Here is a 25,597-nt window from a genome sequence, read left to right as displayed (position 1 = left end):
CCCCTGCAGCTGTCACCACACGCCTCCCGTTTGTCTGCTAAAATACAAACTTGATTTCGCTGCCTTGCGAAGCCTCACAAGGAGGATGCTCGACATATAGTGTCCAAGTGTCCGCTGCGGGTGTGAGAGCTGCGGATCGGGGAGCGGGAGCTGACCCGAGAAGAGGCGCTGAGGCTGGAGGTTTAGCGCCAAGTCCGAGCTACTCCTCCCTACAAGGCGCCAGCTCAGAGGAACCAGCCCGGCCTGAGACACGGTCACACACAAAGAGCTGCTGCCAGGGTCAGTCGCAGGAGGTCCAGCACCGAGTCCACTTGCACCTGTGTGTTTCCCTCCAGACACGAGTGAACTTCAAGGGCTCAATCCTGAGGTGAGTGGCTGAAGCGACGCTTTATCGACTTAGTTCGGTTTAGCTAGTTTCAGCTGCAGCTAAAGCTCCAGTAAACCCGCTGGAAGTCAGACAGTGGATTCACAGTTAGTACAGGAGCTCGCACTGTTTCACCTCCTCCCTGGCTCATCCGGGTGTGTGTCTGTGTGTGTTTGTGTGTGTTCTAATGGGGAATTGAGGAAACTGGCGTCTCAGCTGTGCCCGGGGTCCTTTCGGCCATTATGCGCCGAGCCAGCTGTTCAAAGTTAGCAGGAGCGAATCTACCACCTTCCCATGAAAAATACACAAAACCACAGGGCCGGGTGGACAGTGTGGTGTGTGCTGTGTGTTCTGTGGGACTCTGCTGGGTGTACCTCGCTGTTTGGGCGACTTCTGGCCACTTTTAGCCCCACGTACTGTTTCCATTTCCCCGCGCCAGGCTGAGCTGGGCTTTGTCAGCGGGAGGGACAGGGAGTGGGGGTTGGGAGTGGAGCGGTGTGTGCTGTGCTTTATCTGAACCCCCCAGAGAATCAAAAGTTCTTATAAAACCCCCTCTCCTCCACAGGTGGACTCTGAAGCCGACGCCGAGCCCTCCGAGGAGAATGCGAGGAAAACGGTGAGTCCCTCTCTTTCTTCACTGCGCGCCTCTCGTCCGGCGCGTCATTCAAAGTGAGCGAGAGGAAAGTTGAGTGGATGCAGCTTTAGCCACTCGGCTAGTTAGCTTGTTGTTGTGGGAGCTGATCATTAGGAGCATGTTAGCGTGTGTGTCTGAGCTCGTTGAAGTGACTGTGCGAGTGTCTTGCTGTGTTCCAGGGAAGACACAGAAGCAGAGTCTGTCACTCCCAAGGAAACCACCGTCCGACCGAGGAAGAGGAAGGCAGACGTGGCTATAGTAAGTAGCTGTGCTGTGCTGGTGGACCTGTCACTGGCCTGTTTCTGGGCTACACCACCTTTTGTGGAGCTGGCCTGCAAATGTCGGCCTGAATTAATAACTGAGCCTGACGTCACTTCCATACATCACTGCCCCATGTGTCACTCAAGTCTTACTGACTGATACAGCAGGTGTTCTTTTGTCTATGAGTAGAATTGGATTTTCTTGTGCTTTTCATCGGTGCTAATTGCCTCTGATCTGATTCTCAGTATATACAGGATCTGGATGAGGAGGTGGCCGAGATGACGAGGAAGAAGCAGCGGGACAGTGAGGTAGGCTTGGTTTCCACGCCTGGTTGTAAAGCGTGTACCTAACCCCATGCCTCAGTTCTGTTAATGTATATGTGGCCCACTTACCCATCCCCACCACTTGATTTATTGTATCTAATGCACCACTGCTGTGTTTTATATGTAAGCCCCTCATATAGATTCATATATAGTTAATTGTGTTCTCTGAAGTAGTCTGTCTGTAGTCTCCTCTCTTGGTGTTAGCACTTTGTACTATGAACGGTGCCATACTAAATACACTTAACTTACTTAATGTTTGCAGTCAGCCTATTGGAGAGCCGTCCTTACCACATGTTTGTTTACCGTGGTCTCATCCTCCCTTTTTTTTGACTTCTTATCCCTTGTCCCCCTCTCTGTCTCGTGCAGATGACCTGGAGTCCAGGTGCTGGTCTCAAGAGTCCACACAGATGGATCCCAACACCGGATCAGGAGGAGGACCGACCAGTTACTCTTATAAATGCAGGCTTCCCTCACTACATCTTTAACAACATATTTGCAACCCCCGTGCATTGTGCCCCACTCCCTGAGCTGTGGTGAGTCTAAAGCTACATCCACACAAAGGTTTTAGTTTTATATCAGTAGTTAAAATAATCTAATAACCATTTTAGCTCCATATCAGAAATAATCTTCATAATTAAGGCTACCTCCACATTACTATGTTTCTATTGAAAATGAATCAAGTCTCATGCAGATACGCCTGATCCTCACTACTCTGGAGTAAAGAGGTGCTAAAACAGAGTCTGGAAACACTGCTGGCTCTGTTTTAGTTTGAACACTGGGGCTGCGTTTCAGGCTAGGTGGACAGAAAGGGAGATGATTGGAAATCATGACGTAGACAGACACTAAATTGCGAGTAGATTGGCTCTTTATCTGTCATAAGTAGCCTTCGCTTATTAGTCAGGCTCCTATCACATGACCCCGACAGTCGCATGAGAATTCACATACAATTGGCATGCGCTTGTCGTGATAATATATATCCGAACTTTATTGCGGACACCACAATTCCATGGTTCCTCAACACACCAGCCATGTTTTAAGTTACTGTTGTTGAGTCAGAATACAGAGCGCTAAAGTTTTTTCCTATACTAGTATTGGAACAACACCTTATTGAGATACTTCATATTGTTTTTTCTTTAAGTTGTCACCCATCTGGATGTTTTGAAATTGTATGTCTCCTTTCACTTTACTTGTCGATGAGTTATTTATTTTCTTTGACTGTTTAACACTAACTACGCAACTAGGGATACATTACAGCCATGTAGGGACTTGGCTGAAATGTTTTCACTCAGAGTTTTGTTGTTCTGGTTCATGTTTCTGTCAATGGAAAACCTTACTTTAAACACAAGTTGTTGTGTGAGCTAAATCTTTCGCATTTAATATAGAATCATCTGTTTTGTTCACCAGCTGGGCCAGTAAAGATGTGGTGTGGAAAAACATGTTGGAGAAGGATAAGACCTACACCAGGGACGTCCACCTGATGGAGAAGCATCCTCATCTGCAGCCAAAGATGAGAGCTATTCTCCTGGACTGGCTCATGGAGGTCAGTAGCACGTCTCAGTGACCAATTTAACGTCCACATATGAAGAACACAGCAGTAGCAGTCAGACAAGGGGTGGTGCATGGCAGGCGTAACTTTTAAGTTCTGCTTCAGAGATCACAGTAACACCAGCGTCGGCCCTATTCACCAAAAGCTCTTGAATCTCCCTTGTTGCGAGAATCTGAGTGTAAACTCTCCTAGCAGCCATTTTGATGTCATATGACCTTATGAGAAACTCAGCTGTTCCTGGTCACTTTAACACCAGTACTTGCACCTGTGCTTTTCCAAAAACAAAATGTCTGCCATGAAAAAAAAACCATCTCATCAGTCAACTTCCTGTGGCACAAACAGTTATACTGAAAAGTGTCTTGTTGGCAGTGGGAACAGTTCTTTGAACATTGTTGATTCAAAGTTTAATTACAGCTGCAATGACCTATGAGCTCTTCTCTCTCTGGAAGAGATCAACCAGTCTGAATAGGCCCTTATCACGTTCAGTCAAGACCCTATCAGCCTTTTGATTTGAGGTCCTCTTCATATCTATGTGTAAACCCATATGAATTATGGTGATAAGGGCTGCATGGAGGTAATGTGGAACCGCATCACAAAAGACAAGATCTGCAGTGCTTTCAGACATGCACTGAACTCCGGAGGACACGTCTGTGTGAACGCAAATGTCTGAGGGAGAGGCTCTGGAGAATCTGCCCTGCAGAAACCATAGGAGTATTAACTGCGAGTGAGTGGGCGTGTTGATGATTACATTACATTTCTTTTAGCTGATGCTTTTATCCAAAGCAACGTACAATTGCTTGAATTGCATTCAACCATGAGGGTACAGCCCTGAACAGCAAGAATCAAGAAAGTACAATTTCTTCAAAAAATTATGATGTTTCTAAAGCCCAGTTCATGCTTCTGCGGCAAAGCTTTTTAGGGAGGTGCACATCAGGGTATGTCACAGGGCTCTGTGCAGGGTACACGTCTATGTGGAGGCACGCAGAAGCATGAATCGGTTTCACTTTGCCACAAGACCAGCTCCTCCTGATAAATAGAACCTGCTAGAGCTATTTAACATCACTCACATAAACAAAAACTGTGGATGCAGTATTGAAGTCCCAGGAGGCCTCATCAGTAGGGATGGGTATCGTTTGGTTTTTATCCGATACCGGTTCCTAACCGATACTTTTAAAACGATACCGGTGCCTGAACCGATTCTTTTTTCAAAAAAGTGCACAAAACGATACTTGACTAAGAAAGGCTTTTTTATTGCCAAATATATTAACTGTATAAAGTAGATTATAAATATGAATAAATACAAAACCCTTTTGAACTTAAAACTATGAATAACATACGAACTGTTAACAAAAGTTTACACTATACTTAAATAAATAAAAATAAATACAAAACACACACACACTCTGACTCGTGACTCTGACTTCGGTGCCTGAGCCAAATGAAGACTGAGGGTCGCTTTCCCATCACTGGGAGACCCCCGTGTCTCCGCGGCTGGGGCTGTCGCAGGCAGGCTTCGGCCCGCCTTCGCCCCCCTAAAATGCGGTCGCTTTTATGAAACATTTCTCGGCGTGGTCTTCGTTCCTCCCGCCGGAGCCGGTCCCGGCGCACCGCCAAGGAGGAAATGCGCCAGGGGCGCGGCTGCCGGTGGACAGACTCCTGACAGGACAGGCTCCCGTGCAGGGGGGGGAGGATCTCCTCGTGAGACCTCTCCCCGGCGCTGGCTGCCCCCCCCCACCTGCACGGGAGCCTGTCCTGTCAGGAGTCTGTCCACCGGCAGCCGCGGCTGCGGGGGCCCGGCGGGAGCCGCCGCTTCCCGTGAAGGAAGGAGCGGAAGTGTGAGGAGGCGGGACGAGCGGAGACCTCAGTCTTCCATTGGCTCAGGCACCGAAATGAGGCACCGAAATCTCCGTTGCATTTCGGTCCGGGTAGTTACCGGTTGTATTGGAACCGGTTCCATATTGGAACCGGTTCTCGGTACCCAACCCTACTCATCAGTGCATTAACGTTCTGTTTGTGTGCATGTTTCAGGTGAGCGAGGTGTACAAACTGCACAGGGAGACATACCACCTGGCTCAGGACTACTTTGATCGCTTCATGGGCACGCAGAGAAACGTCTTTAAATCAACGCTGCAGCTCATAGGCATCACCTGTCTCTTCATCGCTGCCAAAGTAGAGGTGAGAACTGTGGGACTGCACGGGATGTGAGGTGGGATGAATGAAACCAGTGGCCTTTTCTGTGTGTCTTGTTGTGAGCTTGTTCTACCTTCACCCTCTTTGTTGCCCCTTTTTTCCAGCAACATTCTAAAATATGCGAGTTGGTATGATCGGTTATTTTATGTTCCTGTATCTCATGCTCCTGTATCTCTGCCTCCCCCAGGAAATGTATCCTCCCAAGGTCCACCAGTTTGCCTATGTTACAGATGAGGCCTGCACTGAAGATGAGATTCTCAGTATGGAAATCATTGTTATGAAGGTAAAGAACATGCATGTTACTCATACTCAAGTGTTCCCACAGAATTTGTAGCTGGGATATTGGGGGCAAGGAAATGTAGCGATGGCCAGTCCGACCCGGCCACGTCCATACTACTACTAAAGCGGCATTTTCAAACTATTACAAAACATCAAAACATCATTTTTAATCCCCCTCCATACTAACATGCCTGGAATCACATATCATATGACCACTCAAGTACAGTGAGCATGCGTGTCCTTGTGTGTACAGGAAGTATTTACTTGTTTGTTGCGGAATTGTCACAGATTGCTCGAATAATAATTAGTCTCCCGCTCATGTAAATCATTGTAAAATGCAGAATATAAATGCACAATAGCTGTTGGCAAAGACAAAATGGTCAGCTAAGCTTGTAATTGATTATCTTTGGTGCGTTCTACACTATTAGCTAAGGCTCATGTCGGGTGCTTTCATCTGGAAGGTGGTCCTGTGAGGAGTCTGAGTAATCAGTTAAAGCTACGACGTGAACAAAATGACCCGTTCAGCAAGTGGTTTTGAGTGTTTATGTCATCATTTCCTAAACATCTCAGTTTCTGCCCTGCTAGACAAAAATACTGCCCTGCAGTTTTGAAACTAGAATGGGGACAACAGCATTTCCAAACTTCTCATTTTTAGAAGCTACAAAACTTCTCAGAGCAGTGTAGATGCCAGGTCTATGTGCATTTTGAATTGAAAACGTAGTAATGGATGTAGGCCGTGAAAGAAGAGATGGTGTTTCTGTGAGAGGGAGAGGGAAAGTGACCGTGGACAAAGAGCGCTGCACAACTCACTTAAGATCTTTTGTTTTATGAAAAGTGAAAAAGTCGATTCATTATGAAACTGGCAGGACATGTAAGACAATGACGGGCGGCCACAGACTACATAAAATATAAGAAATGCTAGATCCAGGATACATCAGTATGAACTTTACTGCCTTTGTCTAGTATTTGTGGAATTTGGTTTGCTAAAATTTTGGTAAGTATTGGGCCCTGAGTTACCCATCACCTGTAGTGTAAAGCCCTCTTTCTTTTCTTTAAGAACATGATCTTAGAAAAAAGGATTAATTCTCTTGTGACAATCCTGGAAAACCTTGATTAAATTTAGGTTGAAGTTGTGTGTATTTCTGTGTGTGATGGTTGTTGGCTCTTTGTTCCTTTCCAACACAGGAGCTGAATTGGAGTTTGAGCCCACAGACTCCCATCTCCTGGCTCAACGTGTACATGCAGGTGGCTTACTTGAAAGAGACGGACGACCTGCTCATCCCCAAATACCCCCAGGCCACATTCACACACATAGCAGAGGTATATGTCTGTTTATTATATCTAGGATCAAATGCAAAAACTTCAGTAATGATTTTGCTTGGTGGAGGGATATGGCATGAGTCAAAGAAGAACTCACTAAAGTTTGATGCAGATCTACTTAAAAGTTATTTCCTTCATTAATGTTACAAAATGGGGTGTTTTTCATAAAATAATATTGGATATTTAAAACCAAAAAGCAGACACATTTAGGATTGTTGAAGTTCAGCTCTTCTCTTGTTTTTCTAGTTGTTGGACCTTTGTTTGCTCGATGTGCGTTGCCTTGAGTTTTCCAATGGCCTCCTTGCTGCGTCAGCTCTGTTTCACTTCTCCTCTCTGGAGCTGGTGGAAAACGTTTCAGGTAAAAATAAAACAAACCCACTTCATTTTAGATATGCTTGAGTTAAGTTTTATTGAAGCTCTGGCATGCCGTCTTTTTTTCTTGTTTTCCTGACTTCATCCTTTTTTCTGTACAGCTTTGAAGAGGGTGGAGGTGGAGCAGTGTGTGAGGTGGATGGTTCCTTTTGCCATGGCACTGAGGGAGATCGGCGGGTCGCCTATGAAAACTTACACAGGAATCCCAGCAGATGACATGCACAACATCCAGACCCATGTTTCGTATCTCACGTGGCTGGTAAGTGAAAATGTTGTAATGAGAAGAGGACACGCATTTTATTTAAACTTTTGATATGTTCAAAAAGCAGTGAGAGAAATAGAAACTCCTTGACAAATCTGGAGCTCATGAAAATAACTGAAACCTTTTGAGCCGAGGACCAGATACAGTGGCAGTATACAGTACAGTATTTAGACCCACTCATGTAACACATGTTATTGCCATGTGAGTTATTAGATTATTATTAATATTTTTGCTTCGCCTGTCTACTGTCAACAATGGAAATAATAACCAATAATGGAAAAGTGAATTTATGTTATTGGAACTTGTTGCTTATATATTTAAAATGAACAACTCCAATCCTTCATTTACATAGACCTTCGGACCCTTAACTCTTTTCTCTGTGAAATGTCTACAAGCTTTACACACCTGGATATGTACAGTTGGTCACATTCTCTCAAACTCCATTAGATTGGACGGGAAGTGTCTCTCCACAGATCTTTTATAGGGTTTAAGTCTGTGACACTTAAGTTGTCTTGAGCATTGTCTTGGCTCTTTGCTTTAGGTCATTGTCATTTTGGGAGGTGTCTCGGGTCACATACATGCTGACGACCTGTTGTAACCTGATCACTTTTAATTGCAGTTTAGAAAGAACATAAATGCACTGATGTATCCCCTAGTCCTAGAGCAAAACCTCAAACTCAGATTTCAGGAAAGCACAGAAGCCCCTCGCACCTCCTGTTAATCCCTGTGTATTTCTGCTGTTTACAGGACAAGGCCTACTCTTACCAGGATGTGGACTTGGAGTGTCACAGCAGCTGTTCAGTCCCTTCAGGTGTCCTGACTCCGCCCCTGAGCAGTGAGAAGACCGACGAGCTGGTCCGAGTGGATCCCGTTGTCCTGAAAATTAGACCGAGGATGAATACTGTATCTCCACCGCGACTTTCTCCAAAGTAGAGACGCAACCACTGAAGATGACGAGACTACAGCAAATCCCTTTTAGAGTTTTTACATTATGGCTGTAAGAAAGAAGCGACACCCGTGTGTTGCCTGCTTGGACGCCTCTGCAGTACCAGTGAACCTGTACAATTGGATGGATTATTGTTGGGGAAACACTGATGGAAATGGTAGTCATTTCAAAGCGATGCTGATTACTTGGATCCAGATGCTTTTGAGTGTCTGTATGGGGAACAGGCACTGATAATCAGTGAACAAATGGTTTTGAAATGCCCCTATCCCCATAGGAATCACCTACTCAACCCTCCACTTTGGATCAAAACAAAGGGCCAGTCGGGATGGAAAGGCCCAAGAGGAAACTTATTTTTTAATAGCATTGAACCCTCATCCTTGCATCAATTTCCAGCCACACCTACTTTTAATGGTTGTCATCTTTATTCTCTATGCAGAGGCCAAATTGTGTGTAATGGAGTCCGTGTTTGATTGTGAGTGTTTGTGTGTGTGTGTGTCTGTGTTTTTAATAGTGATTGTTTTATTTTTCCATTAGTGGCTTCATTTGCCCAAAAACTATTGCTAGGGTCATGTTTGGCTCTATGTGCTGCTATAAAGTGGGCTTTGCATGATGGAACAGGGGAGAGAGAGAGTGTGTGTGTTTTTATTTTTTTGTAATAAATAGGGTGTTTTTGGTTCAAGTCTTTTTCTCTTTGGACATTTTATTGGACAACACATGGCCATATTTTACTTTGGGACCAGTAGCTTGGCTACATGAACGGACAAGTGAAAACACCAAGCTTCAGAAGCTAAACTATTGATTGTATTTAACTCTTTATTTTTTTTAACCCAACCTGCAGTTTGTTTTCCCTCCACCAATATGTAAGATGTCTGTTTGACTTTTGAAATAAAATGCTGCTACATATTTTCCATTTGTTGCTGAAGACTGTTCTTACTACACAGTGTGATTGTGACCCTCCGTGTACCGACTCCTGATCACACATGCACTCATACTTTATTCCACTAGATGTCAGTGTGACTCTTTCACATTCTGCTCTCACTACGGAGGAGAGCGTGCAAAAACAACATGCATTATACAGCGATGATGTGAGAGGCAAAATTAGACTATCAGTTGTCACATTGTGAATGCAGAATGTATTTAAATGACACAGCTGAGCTGCCCAGTCCTCAATCTGAAGGGAAGTGCAAGTGGAACTATGATCCGAGACTTTTAATGTTAGGAGAGAAGTGTGGTGAAATCCATCAGGGGCTGGTTTGGAGTTTTAATGACCAGACGTTCTACAGCAACATTCAGAAAGTGGTACAACACTACTACACACCAACCAGTCAGGAGTGAAGATTTTAAACACAGATACTTACAGAGTGAAGGAAAAGAAGTAAGCACATACACAAACCATGATAATGAAGGTGAGAGAGAGAAAAAAGTTTGACGTCTAGAGGAAACGCATGAAGAGCTGCATATTTAAAACATAAGAAGAGCACAAGTAAATGATAGAATCTGATAAAGTCCCTGTGCTGAACACGCTGCAGAGCAAAATTTCTGTTTTCTATCCAACAACGCAATAATGGCAAAGGGAAAACAAAATTAGGGTTTTGGCAATTCTACTCTTACTCTTTGGATTTACAACAAGTGTCCTGCAGAAGCTTGGGGTCACACTGCCCAGTTATTTCAGACGCTCCAGAGGTCTCATGTTAGTGAGGGGAGAACAGCAGCAGCGAAACACTGACTTGATAAGAGATACAAGTCTGTCCTGTATCCTTAGACTCAAATTCAGACAAGGGTAAAGGCCACATAAGAAGCATCAGAAAGAAAAACATTCCCTGGGTTCATTCAGTACAAAATCTTTCTGTAAAGAGCTTTGAGTGGTCATCAACACTAAGTGCTATTTTAATACAGATCATTCGCCATTTACTTTGTCTCTCTCACTAATACTTCTCATCATGGGCATTTCCTGTTAAAACCAGGGGTCACTATACAAGTGTCTCTGCAATCCAGCTAATAACCTCCACAAGGAGCTCATGCTTTCATCTCTGTCCCTTTGTGTGTTTGTTGGTTGGTTACTTTGTTTGAAAGATATCACTTAAACAACTTAATGGATCACCACGGAACTCGGTGGATGGATGTGGTATTAGTCAGAGAAGAAACCATTAATGTTTGGTGTGGATCTGGATCAGGGGGCAGATCAAGTATTTCTTTTTTACTGTTTTTAAAATTCCACATTTTTTTGGGGAATCATTTTATGAATCAGGTACATTAAAGGAACTGATATATATGAGAGTGTTAATGCAGCTTGATTCAATTTGAGGGAACTGTTGGGGCCTTGGTGGATGCTCTACTGAGTGCCGTTCTCTCAAGTTTTTATGTTTTTGAATCTGACAATCTGAAAGTCTGCAGTTCTGTGACAGAGCATCTTTAACAGGCTTCAAAAGGCAGATGAAGGCCAAACAGCCAAGAATCACCGGCTTTTTGGAGCTTGTATAAAGTTCTGTGCTCTGAGGTGCAACACAAAATACAGTAACAAAAACAGAGAGAAACAGTTACATTTCACAATACACAAAAAAGTCTAGTCCATTCAATGTGAATTCACTGGTGGTAGATGAAAAAAAAGAAAAGCTTAAATAGTGTGATCCACCATCTCAATGGGTATTAAGGAGCAGAGCCTCCACTTTATCCCAGAACTCGTGGACTATGCACATTTATCTTTAAAAAGCAACAGCATTAGAAGTGAAAGGTTGAGGATGAAAAGACGGAATAAGTAACCTTATTATATTTTACAATTACAGTTAAATCATCATTTAACAGACTTGCATGTTCTTAATGGAAGAAGATATAGATCAAACATTAGATTAGATTTGATCAGATATATCTATAATACAGTGGAACACCACGGTCCTACATTCATAGAGGTTTAAAAGGTTTCACTCATCAGTACCTCTCTGTAAAATGTATGCAACGTATCTAGGTATCTGAATCCAGCAGAGATGTATTCATGGTGGCATCTTACTGCTTAGATCAGATTTCCCCTTATTTGAGCTGCTTAAACCAGAAGTAAACAGAGGTAAACAAAGTGAAAAGAGAAGCAGATGAGTTCACAGATGAGATGAGATTTTGTTAAGAAGGGATTTAAGTATGGAATCATAGACATTATGGCTTAGCCTAAGAGAAAGTTACACTTAAATAATTTTCTAATATAAAAAAAGATCACATAAAACATTGAAAGATTTCATCAAACACAAGACAGTTATATACTCAGTATATTATGTTATGGGCTGCCCCTTGCTGTAGTCTATGGTTCAGTCTTGTGCTAATACAGTCCACTTCTTAATAATGCTTCATTAAAGGTTAACATTCATCTGTAGCCTCCAGATGAGCAGTGGGATCGTGTGTTAGATGTGTTATGGTGCGCCTCTCAGGTATCGCGTACAGTTTACCAGCTCTCATTGGATCATCTGTTCCAGAAACAGAACCGACGCCATCTCAGGTACATGATGTCGACCTTGACTGGACGTTGACGTCGACAGTACAGTGTGGGTATGGGTGGAGATCCTTACTTGAGATATTCCTGAGAAATACAGACTCACAAAAACATCAACCTGAACAGAACAGGGAAGTGCAGAACAACAAGAACAAAACTAAGAAGAGCCCCTGGTCAATATTATTAAAATCTGTGTCTGTCTTTTTACAACTTAAGGCACATCGCAGAGCAAACACCTCCATCAAGGCCCAACAGTCCCCTCATGAAGCCATATTTAAATTCACTAGATCTGGATTTTATATCTGCACACACCAATAAATATCAGTCCCCTAAACATTAATGTCATCAAGATCCTTGAATTATTGTCTGAGAAATCAAGGAGAACGTTGACCCATATCACATACGTCAACCAAGTTTTATGATAATCCATTCAGTAGGTTTTGTGTAATCTTGCTAAATAAAAGACAAATAAAGGGAAAACAAATATACACAGCTGAAACCTTTTTTGAGGTAATTATAATATTATTTTCCAGTTCAAGTGTTAGGAATTTCCTGTTATGTATAATTATATGAACTGAATAGGTGGATCCCAAAGTACAACGAACCCATTGCAGCAAAACTGAACACATCTGCAAGAAATATGTGTAAATACATCTGTGATTTCCAGTTAAGGCACAAGGTTCCAAGATATCCAATGAACACCACGTCTTCAACACTACTCACCTGGATTGTGTCTAATACATATGGCTCCATATGATGAGGAACTGCCTGAACCAGTGAGAAACCAGATTGTGAAACTTCATCAAGCTGGAGAGGATAAAAGAGCATCACACAGCTACTGAAGCTAAAACCCAGCAGCAGCAGGTGGTAAGTTGGAATAGGAAGAGCCACACCACCAATAACAGAAGGGACAGTGTCCGTCCTTGAGAAATGACGCCATGCATGATTCACTATTTACGCAGCCTTGCATTGAAAAACAGACGTCTAAGTGCTTCTGACTCGGTACAAGGGTTATCTGAGGAAAATGGCGTTTCAGTCACTGATCACTTCACTGAGTGAAGGACGTCGCATGAAGCATGAAGTCAAACTCTTGGATCGAGAAACAAATGAGAAAATCTTAACTCAAGAAATCGGCACAAATCTGCAGCTTCAACTTTTCAAGTAAAGAACAAGAAATGAGGCCTGATGAATGTTTGCAGCACGTTCATTGATCAGATGAAACCTAAATACATAAACATTAGTCCGGATCTAGCGTGTCTGTGAAATAGTCAACAGCATAGAGGAGAGATATCATTTCTAGATGTTTCTGTGAATGCAAGTTTGTTTCCCCAAAATATTGAATGAAACGATGATACCCAGTCTAAAGCAGCTTGAAAGGAGAACAATTTCCCGACGCGACACTGATCTCAAACGCTGAAGAAAATCCCAAACGTGTTTATAAAGAATATAAAACAATGACCTATATGTCCTCTCACTATGATTCTAATAGAAAACATTTGAAGTGTTTTAAAGAAGAGGAAAGAGCAACAAAACCCTCCAGCAAAGAGCAGCTGACGAGACTCATCAGTTAAGTAGACTGATATCATCCACACCCAGGAGGATTAGATCTGTCATCAAAAATAATAGGTGGACACACAAAATATGAAAAATTTAAATAAAATAAAGGAATGTTACTGATGAAATGAATGAAACCTTTGTTGCAGCAGGTTGTTTAATATGAACCTTTCATTATTCAGTCGTTTAATTAGTCAAACACTTTTCTTTTCCAAACTAATTGGCTTCATTCTTCTTGGGCTTTGACTAAAAACAACTTATTAAATAGACTTGATTAGTCCTTATTCATCCTTATAGTGATGTTGACCAGGGGTGTAATCAGTCTCGTTAAGTGTCATTCATACAGATGCAGTCAACTTGACTTCACAACCTGACAGAGTGGGAAAGCTTAATGCTGAATAAATGTTTACAACTCACTGGAAGAAAAAAACAAAGTGAGATGATATGCTTGAGGAAGCTGTGGTGCTAAAAACTTGAGTCAGCTGCCTGCTGGGACTTAAAGAATGTTTCACACAGCACAAATACTGTTGTGTCAATGTTCAACTTCCTGAGATGTATAGAGAGCAGCTGTTGTGTAGTGGAGGATCAAGCACATAGGTTCATGCAAATGATTTGTTATAGATTAAATGAATTAACTATACCGCGGGTGTCAGCAATAGAACTGTTCTCAATAAACCAACACCTACAAACTTCAAATTTTTGGGATCTTAGTGCTTACCTGGTGCAAACAATGATAATAACTAAAATGTCCCTTGTGTACTTTCATCTGCAGGAAGCATTACACTATGCAAAATGCATTTAGGTGGTAGGTAACACAACACTAGTATTTGCACAGACAATGGAGTACCGAGGCTGGTTCATGTATTTTTCTCTTATCAGTCTTAGTGATGCAGTAAAGACACTCAAAATAAATTGTTATATTCTTTTCTTCCGACCATACCATTTTGTTTTTAAAGGTCCAGTGTGTAGAATCTACTGACATCTGGTGACGTTGCACTCTTCACCTCCCCCTCCCCTCCAAACATGAAAGAGTACCTGTTTAGTTGTCATAAAAACTCAAAAGGGTGTTTAGTTTGTCCAGTCTGGGCTACTGTAAAAAAAATATGGCGGCCTCCATAGAGAGGATGTGCTCCCTGTGAAAATAGAAAGTGTTTAAATATAAATGGCCCATTCTAGGTTAAAGAAAACTATTTCTTTCAACTATTCGTTGAATTTAGATCATTACACACAAGTGAAAACATCACTAGGATGATTTTAAATTCAATTTCTGCCAATAGATCCCTTTCACCTAAATCTTACACACTGGATTTGCAAAGCTTGAGTCCGGGGACAGAGTGACAGCATCACCATGAAAGGTTTGGGTTTCTCTGAAGAGATGTTGACAGTGACAGCTCTGGAGATACATGTTCATGAGGTGTAGTAGCTTTAAGAAGTAGTTACACGAGGGAGATCACGTTTGAAAGTGAAACATGTTTTTTAGACGCCATCTCTCTTGTTCCCTCTACAAAGAGCCTTGGGGCATGCATGGACAGACTGATCAAAGACCTGTCCTCCTCACTTAAACACAGCGAGCGCTCTGCTAGAAGACAGACGACTGTGGGAGCAGCTTCCTTCTGCTCACTCTCTCAAACATGTAGAATAGCAGAGGTTCCACCTTTTTGCAGCCGCTTGTAGTTCAGTTTGTCTTCTGGGATTTCCAGCCGCCTGTGAATTTCTTAAAGCCTCTCTGGTGCCTTCATGCTGAGGTGAGAGAATACTACTGTAGCTCTGTTTCTCCTGTGTGGGAAGCAGATCAGGAAGAGTCTTAAAGCACACCTTCACAAGTACATTTATAGTCATGTGCCAAACAAGAATAGTACATTCAGTCTGCAGCTGAACGATACTGGCACCATCATCTATCACTACAGAATTTTGGTAGTTACGTTGGGAGGTTTCAAGGACATGTGCTTTTATTTTACATTTACATTCATTTTTATAGGTGTGCTTTCTCCTAGTTCCGATCTTACAGTCTAGTTTAATCGTTTTACAATTTCTCACTTCTAACTTGTAAAGCACCTTGTAAATGTGTTTTCAAATGCGCTAAATAAATTATTATTAGTTTAACTTGTGCCCATAAACAAAATGGCAGAGGACATTTACAGAAAGCCTCATAGATGCCTGGTGTCCACGTGTTTGTTGTGAACACCTCTTACACATTTCATATTCCTTTCAAAACTTCTAAAACCCTCATCTTCAGTTCATCACAGAGGTTCAAGGTCCTTTACAATTATTTCCAAAAGGCTTTTTCTTTTGATGTGGTGTCTTTTGCCGCTGAGTGATCAGGTTCCAGCATTGATCAGCTGAATGCTGTGTGACCGACTGAAGTTCCATCTCTGGTCTGTGGGCCGAGTGTTGGTACTTTCCCCATTGGCCGTTACTCTTTCCAAAGGAATTGGTGCAAAGAGAGGAATTAGTTGTACAGGTCAGCAGAATCACTTTGCTGTTCAACTTTTTGTCCACGTGTTTAATACAGAGCCCCTAAAAAAAGGGTGTTAATGTAAAACACTTAATACATAATGATGATTATAGCTGCTTGTGCAAACAACCTTTTACTCCTGAAGGACAGTGCCTCATATCCAGTCACTGCAGACTTGATGGAGATAATTGGAAATAACAAATTACCTTGTGCTGGCTATTATTAGGAAAACATTCCACGACTATTAAATATTCCTCTTAATTTCTTTAAAAATAAAAGAAGGAATATTTCAGTCATACATTAACTAGTTTTCTTTCCCTCTTTTCCAGCAGTCTGACAGAACATTTTTAACTTTTTTGTGTATCTCTTGTTCATCATCACAAAAACAAAAAACTCACCCTTATACTAAAGAGACACTAGACTCATAACCTCAGCTTGATTCTGAGCATTTGGAAATTATTTATGGCATTATGCTATTTGCATTTCACCTGGTTAAATATCACCTTCACTCCCACTATCAAACATTTTCTATTGTTTCTATTATTCTATTCTTCTTCTCCTGATCCTTCTATGAGTGCAGCCACCCACTTCTTGAGATGAGCCTGGTAACTTTCACTCCTAGCTGCAACCCAGACGTGGAGACGTGACTAACTTAAATGAAACATATGATTTAAATTTCAGTTTTGGGCTAATTTAACTTTTCTAAATAATCCCATCTCTTCTGAGCCACATTTTTATGAAATACCTCTGATCTTTGTTAACTGATACACGACAACTTGCTCTTCATTTGGTCACTGGAGAATAGGACGCTTGATGAGACTGGTTCCTCAGAGTTTCTTGTAAACCACCAGCATGGATCCAGGCGTGTGTGTCTCCAGTGGTTCGTCTCTTCTCTGTATGTTGACACTGCCATTGCTGTTGTTTGCTCTCGCTGAGCAGAGTTGGAACCAGGCTAGACGTCCCTCAGGGCCTTGCCACCATCCCATGTAAACAAGTTTCTCCAGTGTATATTAGTCGACACTTTGATGTCACCAGCTGACTTAGTTTCTTCTTCTCTTACTCTTTAATATTTTATTAACTTGGGCTGATTCACCACAGTGGAGTGAGATATCGATGGTAACAAGGCCGACAACGGCTGTGTTCTAAAACTCAGAGGATGATTGTATGTTGTGGTGCGTGGGGAGACAAACATGGCAGCAGCACACTGATGAGCTCAAGTGCCAGTAGCCTGTGTGAGGGTCATGAGTGTGATGGTTCAAAAGCTCAGGGCTCTTTTAATGTCTGTCTAATGTCTGCCTCCCTCTTGTGGCTATTATCATTAACTACAGGATGAACCATGAATTCCTCACGGACGCTTCTTGCTCGGGAAGAAAAAATATTTTGCATTATTTCATGTATCTCAGAGATACTTTTAACACACTACTTACTTAACACAGTGAAATGGATCAATATGACTTTTTGACAGCCATCACGTCGTCCTGTATATTATTTCACATCAGATATTTGTACTGAGCAGAAGGAGCAGACATGTTACTACAGATAATAGAAGGTGAATCTGCTCTTATGGTGTCACATTGACTCATGTCAGTCAGACACTTACACATCTTAATAGAGTAGAGTCATTAATAATGTTCTAAATAACGCTGCTATCTGGCAAGTCCAATATCTGCTGTCTATAATGTCTGTGCTATTATATGTGTTGTGAGCTTTAATATTTACAATTCTTAATTAAAGTAATCACTATTAAATGAAACATGGACTTCTTGAAACATTTTTTTTTCTGATTTCTTGGCATCTGTTGAAGACATAAATTGAGATTTAACATTGTTGAAAAATTATTAAATTATAGCTCTATTCTCAATTCTCTTCAAATACATATCTGGAATATGATATATGAACTCATGATAATGGACAACAGGAAATTAAATAAATTTGTTTCTACGATGTTTCATTCACAATATTCTTTCATCGTCAACTCCATTTTTACATGCAGGGATCTCTTAATATTAGGCAAATTATAATTAGCATATATTTAATTTCGTTAAATAAACACTACATCCTGAACTCTGGCTCTGGTTTCCAGATTTCTCGTGCCAGTGTTTGTATGTGTTTAGCCCCACATTTGTTCTTTGGAGATAATTTTCACATCATCACACTTAGTCAAATAAATCACAACTCATTGTGGACACGTCATGTCTTCAGTATGACAGTGGTCGGTGCACCATCTTGGTCCAGAGTAAAACATTTCAACAGCTATGGAAAAGGTTGAACATTTGTTTTTCTACAAACATGAATTCTCCATCTCCTACACAAAAAGTAGGGATAATACTTATTCTTTATTGTTAACATTCACTCAGTGCAAGGAAAGATGCACATGCAGACTATGTGACATAGTTTCTGGGCTGTTAATACCTCTTGTGAACTGTGTGTGGATGTAACTGTGTGTCTGTGGCAGACCCACAACTTCTCAACATCCCTCATTCTCATGTATTGCTTGATACAAGGTTAAATCAAACTGCACTTATTACCATGTCCCCTGCAGGCAAACCAACAAGATCTAATATTTGCTTTCATTAATTTTGTTGTCCTTGCTTGAGCAAACAAATACCTTATGAAATCGTATTTAGACATTTGTTATTTGTTCAAGACATTTGTTCTTCAGTGGGTGTCGCGCTGCCAGACATTACTAAAGTATCTGTATCTTCCCTTATAATGTCGACTCAGGGGGACATATTTGGAGTAAATCTTAGAGCTGTATGGTACAATAGAGCATGTGTGGATTAGACCCAGTTAATAATACGAGCACAAAGGCACTCTGTTCTTTTAAGTCTTTATGGGATTTCATAGTGTGTGTGTGTGTGTGTGTGTGTGTGTGTGTGTGTGTGTGTGTGTGTGTGTGTGTGTGTCTGTGCGTGTGTGTGGATGTGAGTATATGTGTGCGTCACACATGAGAGGCCGTTTCCTGTCGATACTACTCCACACATCCCCGGTTCCTTTTCCATTGTAATTCCTTTAATTAAAGTGATTTTATTCACATGCACACAGCTGGCACCGGCTACTTTCCATTAGCCATCTGAGTGGACGCCTCGTTCAGTGGGAGGACCCGCACTGGGGCTGCTTCCTATGGAGCGCACAATACTATTTTCATCTCCCAGCTGAGTTTGTTGTGTGTTTTGAATTTATTAATCATTGATTTTAATGTGCTGCCTTTTGACAGTGGCAGCTACCCTCGCATTAATTAATTCCTGCTTCCCAGCCTTACAAAATGCCATTTAAAAAACAATGAGAGGTCGGCTGGTGTTTCCTCTGACCTATAAATGGAAAGCGTCAAAAAGCAAAATGTCAAAATCTGCTTTTATTTGTTCTTCTCTTGGCAGATTTTATTGCTTCCTTTTATTTGATAGAGCAAGATAGAAACAGGGTTATTTTAGGTATATTGAAATGGTGTGTAAATACAGTTGTGTCACCTTTAATATTCTGCTCGTCTTTTTGAGAGGTTGTGAAATGCAATAATGTCTCTTTTGTTGGGCATGTTTCCCTCAGTGCACCTGCTTTGCATACAGCATCTGCCAGGAGCACTCTCAAAGGAACTGTGGGTCTTAAGTTGAGGATAAAGGTGCATTGCCATCAACAATAGGTAGTCTGTGTTTATCCTTTGAGGTCTTAAACAAGTACGTGTACAAAGATTTGCCGTCTGTGAATTGGTGGAAATAGAAAACGGGAGATTAGATCTTAAATTAAGCATATGGTGCTGGAATTTGAATAGAGTTGGGATTTGAATGTATTTATGGAAGTATATTCTTTTTTTATTTATTGAGCAGACCTGAATTGTTCATCCATTTAAATGAGTGACTGGTCTCTGTGTTTGAAGAGATAAAAGCTCACTCTCATAATCCTTATTGACACTCCATGAAGACCGCTCCTGCTCAGTCCTTGCAATGCCCTGCACCATGGAAGGGGCCTCATCCCTATTCACACCAAGTTGTTGAAAGCTAAAGATTTCCTGACAGATTGCTCTCGACAGATTGATTAGCACATGTGGAAAGAGGGGAAACTTCCCAAACCGGGGTGTGTGTATGATTTGCATGTTTGTGGGTGCACGGGGGTGCTGTGTGGGGGTTGTGTAGTTGTAGAATGCTTATCACACGCTTCAAAAAGCATTCCTGCTATAATTAAAAAGAGCAAACAACCACAGTTGTAACCTGATGGCATTTAGTGGGAGCCCCGTGCGGAGCTTCGGAACAACACCACATACAGTGCTGACAGCTGCACAAGATAATACACTCACTCCTCTCCGCTCACCTCTGTCATACTTGAAACGGCTTTTATGTAGGAAGAGGTAAATAGATACTTTATGCAAACACACACTCACAAAAGTGCTTATGCTTCACAAATAGTGGAGTGAGGCTGATCCGTCTGGGTGGTAACACAAAGGCCGTCTTCGGCACCCCGATTTTTGAGCTCATGAACCATTAAAAGAACAACAAAATAAAACAGCTGTAAAATAATCAGTTGTTGGTATGATAAGGAATCTGCGACCGGCTCATCCATACTGTATCTTCCACTCTGTGTGAGTGCGGAGCTGCTCCTCTTCGGTACAGATGCGAGGCCTCTGGCTCAGCCCTGCTACAAAGTAAAAATAATCATTCTCATGCAAATGCACTGTTTGACACGTTCAATTAGACCCTTGTGAGGAAAACGATCTGCGCTTTGAAGAGAGGCAGTTCCCACTGTTAGAGCACCTATGAAGCCCTGAAGCTGTTCGGCTTTTCTCTCCCCCACTCCTCTCTCTCGCTGTCCTCCCTGTTCTTCCTGTGCCTGGCCTCTAAAGGGAGAGAGAGAGAGATCCATCGATCAGTGGTGATCATTGAGCAGCCGCCCCGCCTCCTGCCTCCTGCCTCGCATTGTTTTTATCTCATCTCACAACCCAGTTGCCATGGCACTGAAGATGGCACTTCAACCCTTGTGCTTAATGATCTCTTGGATGATAGCCTACTTGTCAGGCATTCATGCCCTGTTCTGTTAAAATGCAAGACAGAGAGGAATGAGCTGCTGCTGCTTCTGCTAGTGGACAGGAGGGGAGCTTATTTCAACATTTTGCTCTGAGCCTAACTGGTGGAGAACACGGTGTTATGGGTTATTTACCAAATGAGCTGTCTTTAACAGCTGTTTGGGTGTTTTTTGTCCTCCTCGTCGGCTGAGCCGCGTTCTCAGAGATGGACATTCAGAATGACGGCGAAGCCAATTTGCATTCATTTAGTGTCTCCTTTTGTTTTGCAGCATTACTTTAAAAGCCATCCCTCTTTTTCTGGCAGTTCAGCACTGGCTGAGGGATTACCGCTCATATAAATAGCTGCCATTGATTTGACTAAGAGAATACTTTGTGTCATTATGAAGGCAGAAAATCCTAATTTGGAAATTGGAACACACAAAAAAAAGAGCTGAGCGTTCAATTCATATCCATAATCCGCCACATTGCATGAAATCAAGGGTATCGCGTTACAATGCTTGATTTTAGTCATCACTGTGATGGAGACAAAGGTAGCGCCTGGAGCCATCATGGTGGTGCTACTGTGTCATTTTATGATGTTTTATCTGGCAACCTCTGAGTGTTTGGCTGTGTACAGCGCCTGCGCATGGAGCGCACAGGGGTGGTGATCCTGGAAGACGGGGGTTAAAGACACGGGCAATCTTTATGAATCTCTGATATTTAAATATGGATTCAGGCTTCTCACTCAGTCAGAGACATTAGAGACTGCTTATTGATTGAGATTCCTGGAAAAAAGAAGAGATATGCAGGCTTGTCATCGCTGGAGATGGAGCTGTTCAATCACAACTGACCTATTATTCTTGTGTGGCAGACTAAGTTGTTGCTTTCCTGTTGGCATGATTCTCCTCTACCTTTTTTTTCCTGTGATTTCACACTCATACTGAAATGATCCCTTTGAACGTCTTCTTGATTATCAAAACATGTCTATTACATGCTTGATAATAGAAAAGGTTTAGAACACGTCGATCCACTGATGAAAGCGCATGATAACTTCAAGGTTACACGTTTGGTGTGTCATCACTTTTAGAGCATGAAGAGAAGAAGCCCTGGTCTTAGTTTAGTCAAATCTGTTAGCTTGTGTTTAGTCTCCCGAACACAGACAGGCAGCAATGTAGAGCGACTTAATTCTCTCTCCTCCAATACAGAACAGAACACAAGGAAAAACACACTCGGTTTTTATCTGCTTTTATCTCCTTTCGTGCCGCAGAGCTTTAAAGAATCAATGTCTTTATCTCTGCCCCACTCCCTATAATGCAATAGGCTGAACGCTTCCTGTGTGTCTAAAGTAAGGTATTGAAAGGTCCAATTGAATTAAAGTAAAAGATCTGGGAAGAAAATGCGAAGTACTCTCCCTTTTTTTTCCCTCCCACTTTTGACAGTGGGAATTGCTGTAAATTGACACTGATGTGGTCTGTCTCGCCTCAGCCACCCTCCACACACGCACACAGCAGTCAGATTACGTGCATATTAACAACATCTGTACACATTCTCTAGCAGATAGCATTTCCCATCATCAGAGTGGCCAGCTTTATTTCCTCCCCTACTGATGCTTGATGCTATATTGCTGCTAAAAAAAGACCCCACATTTTGCAGCCAGAGAGGGATTGGTGGAGACCAAAAAAGAGTTAAAAGTAGGCAGAATTGAATCCAAATTAATAGGTCTGTCTGCTGGATGTGTATGCAACTGTTTGCTAACATGTTATTTTTACATGATGATAATAAGTCAATGTGGTTGTTTTCATACATATAGGTATATGTAACTACGCTTTGGTACATTTTATCAGGGTGCATAAAAAGTCTCAACGGTGAGACATCTGGACACAACTACAGCTGGTGTGTGCAGCAGCCACTGAGAGCAAGCAGTAAGAGGTAAATCCACTAGAAACATAATGGGATTTTATTTGTCTGTGATGGTGAACAAGTTGGGCAGCAAGCAACTGTGAACAGGAATGATGCATGGTGGCTACTGGGTGGGGGGAACTGGAAACGAGAGAACATTTCTAAACACGGCTCATATTCCCTCAGTAGATAGCGAAATTGTGGAGTTGAACATATGTGGGGACACAGCAGAAATGGTCCATGAGAAAAAAACGTAAATATTCACAGTTGGCAAATCTTCGTTTACCTTGTAGTTTTTTCCTTACTCTACTCAAGGGCTTAGGCCGTATGCACCTTTTTTTTAATACCTAGTTAAGCCCTTTAGGGCAAAGTGTGATTTATGAGTATGGGCTATACAAATAAAAATGTATTGATTGATTGGTAGTGGAGGTTGGATAAAGGGGTTTGCTGGCAATTCAGTCTTGTCTCTGACTGAGCAGTGAAACACATTACAGACCCTGCAGCAAGTTCTGCCTGCGGGCTGGAAGAGAGGTGTGTTACTGAGGGAAAGACTTATGTTACCTAATGTAGGGTGACCAGACGTCCTCTTTTTCCCGGACATGTCCTCTTTTCGAGACCTAAAAAATGCGTCCGGCAGGGATTCCAAAAACGTCCGGTATTTTGCCTCGTCGCAAAAAAAATATTAATAATTTTTTTTTATTTATTTTTTTTTTTGCCTAGTCGCATATTTGTGTTTCTGGGTCTTTCACATAGCCTACTAGTTATTTCGGCCTTCCAAGTTCTGGAAATGGTACCACCCTTACGTTCCACCTTCTTGCGCGAGCTGACTGTAGAGAGAGTCTGTCATTGTGCGACTGATCTCAGGGTTGCCAGAGCCACGATAATTATCCTCCAAATACGACTATTTTGAGCCTTTGGAACGTTACTTTGCCATTTCCAATCTGGCAACATTGAGCACCTTGCCGCTTCCACTCCGTGCGCTGTTTACAACAGCACATTACATCTGCAGCCATGCCTAAACGTAAATGTAAGTTCACGGACGAACTAAAAAAAAAATACCCATGTTTTCGCCTCGGCCGTGATGCTTCGGAAGCTGAGTGCATGACATGCAGAGCAGGCACTTACGTGTCAGTGGCAAATAAAGGTGGCAGCGATTTGGAAGCTGTGCACCCAGTACAATTTCAAAAACATGACCTGCAAGGACTTTCATACCTATTTGATAGGCAATCGCCAACTCCTGGGTAAGATTCAGTCTTCAGAGAAATATGGCCAACCACATGAGGAGGACTGAAAAATGTCTTAATTTTCTTATTTTAATATGTGGCCATATAAGTAATTTATTATTTGGAATATTGTATTTGTTATCATTATTGCTTTAATATATGAGGGGGACTGAAAAGTTTCTTAATTTTCTTATTTTAATATGTGGCCATATAAAGAATTTATTATTTAGAATGTTTTATTTGTTATCATTATTGACACATTTAAATGCCACAAAAAAGATTTGTTTTACATTTGCACTTTGCAATTTTGTTAAAGTTCAATAAATAGATGTTCATATAGTCATTTGTGTAATTTTTGTCATTTCATTTGTGACATTTGTATGCATTCACATGGTCATGGTGCGGCATGCTATACACTACACCTCCCCACGCCACCCCCCCCCCTCCCGGACGAAGTGTCCTCTTTTTTACAAACTCAAATCTGGTCACCCTACCTAATGACCCGCTAATTTCTGTGTAAAAAAGGTATTACACATGCTGTTTGGTCTTGTAGGTGGCTCAGTTACTGAGCTGGTTAGCTTAGAAGACTTTTAGCATGACAATTAGCATACTTATTAACTTAGAAGGCTAGATGGTAGATAGGAGTGCATGTCATTTGCAAAGATGAGGTAGATAAGTGAGAACACTTCCTCTGTGCTCATGTTCTTCCTGCCTTGTCTTTGTTCCTTTTTGTAGAGCAAAAACATTGATAAGAAGAGAGGGTAAAATAAGCCAAATGGACGAGTCATCAGAGGACAATTTACTTTCTTTTAGGGAGAAACAAGGACGCTCATTCCCACAGCTGCAGCACATTGCTAAGAGAATCTTGAGCATTGGCACAATGGATGCTATTTTATTATTGAAATGTTCATGCAGGTGTGGGTCTCTGAATTGGAGCAAGTATTTCTTTCGGGTGGGTGATGGGAGGATGAGTAGATGAGTCAAGCATACATGTGGATCAGGATGACGTCAGAACCGTTCTGCGCATCCTTATAATCCAGATACAAGGTCAGCAATGCCTCATTATCGCCACTTTGTCCAGGTCAGGACAGGAATTAAAGTACGCTTTAAAGTTGTATTAGGCCAGGGGCAATTTTGTAAAGCAATTCATGGCTTTAAGTTGTATACTGTTTAAAATGTGCTGATGTACTGGAAAGAGAAGTTTAAAACCTGGCAAAGTTCTCCCCTCCTTACTTTTGGCCGTTTGCTAAGAGATGTGAGCAAAGAAAGGAGCAATTTCCAAAATCACGGGAAGAAGAAAGAGTTTCCTCTGTGGTTTCTGACATCATTAGAGGATTCATGATGAGCAGTTTAGGTTGTGCTGACCTGAGTCACTGATGGACAAGGTTAACAGAAGGAGGTTGACAAGAGTTGAGCAAATGCAATCTGAGCTGTGTGCAGAGCTCAAGGTAATGGTATGCCTGTGAAGTTTGGCATCTTTGCTCTCCATAGGAAAATAATGTCT

At 41.9% G+C, this 25,597-nt stretch overlaps 1 protein-coding gene across 1 annotated transcript; it reads left to right on the top strand.

The window, feature by feature from the left end:
- The first annotated feature begins 84 nt into the window (after positions 1 to 84).
- ccne1 (cyclin E1) lies at positions 85 to 9,388 on the top strand. Its single transcript, XM_061067815.1, has 12 exons — positions 85 to 367; positions 930 to 980; positions 1,178 to 1,256; positions 1,505 to 1,567; positions 1,949 to 2,115; positions 2,987 to 3,122; positions 5,157 to 5,303; positions 5,506 to 5,601; positions 6,783 to 6,917; positions 7,164 to 7,275; positions 7,391 to 7,548; positions 8,299 to 9,388. Exons 2-12 carry the CDS (start codon positions 967 to 969, stop codon positions 8,482 to 8,484), a joined length of 1,293 nt encoding a protein of 430 aa, XP_060923798.1. The 5' UTR covers positions 85 to 367; positions 930 to 966; the 3' UTR covers positions 8,485 to 9,388.
- Positions 9,389 to 25,597: the final 16,209 nt, after the last annotated feature.

The sequence above is a fragment of the Limanda limanda genome, chromosome 3, assembly GCF_963576545.1.
Source record: "Limanda limanda chromosome 3, fLimLim1.1, whole genome shotgun sequence".
NCBI classification, from domain to species: Eukaryota; Metazoa; Chordata; class Actinopteri; order Pleuronectiformes; family Pleuronectidae; genus Limanda; species Limanda limanda.
This window is presented reverse-complemented; position numbering and strand designations above follow the sequence as displayed.

Coding starts and splice junctions, on each gene's coding strand:
- ccne1 (XM_061067815.1), top strand. Junction 3,123..5,156: donor TCCTGGACTGGCTCATGGAG/GTCAGTAGCACG, acceptor TGCATGTTTCAG/GTGAGCGAGGTGTACAAACT. Junction 6,918..7,163: donor CATTCACACACATAGCAGAG/GTATATGTCTGT, acceptor TTGTTTTTCTAG/TTGTTGGACCTTTGTTTGCT.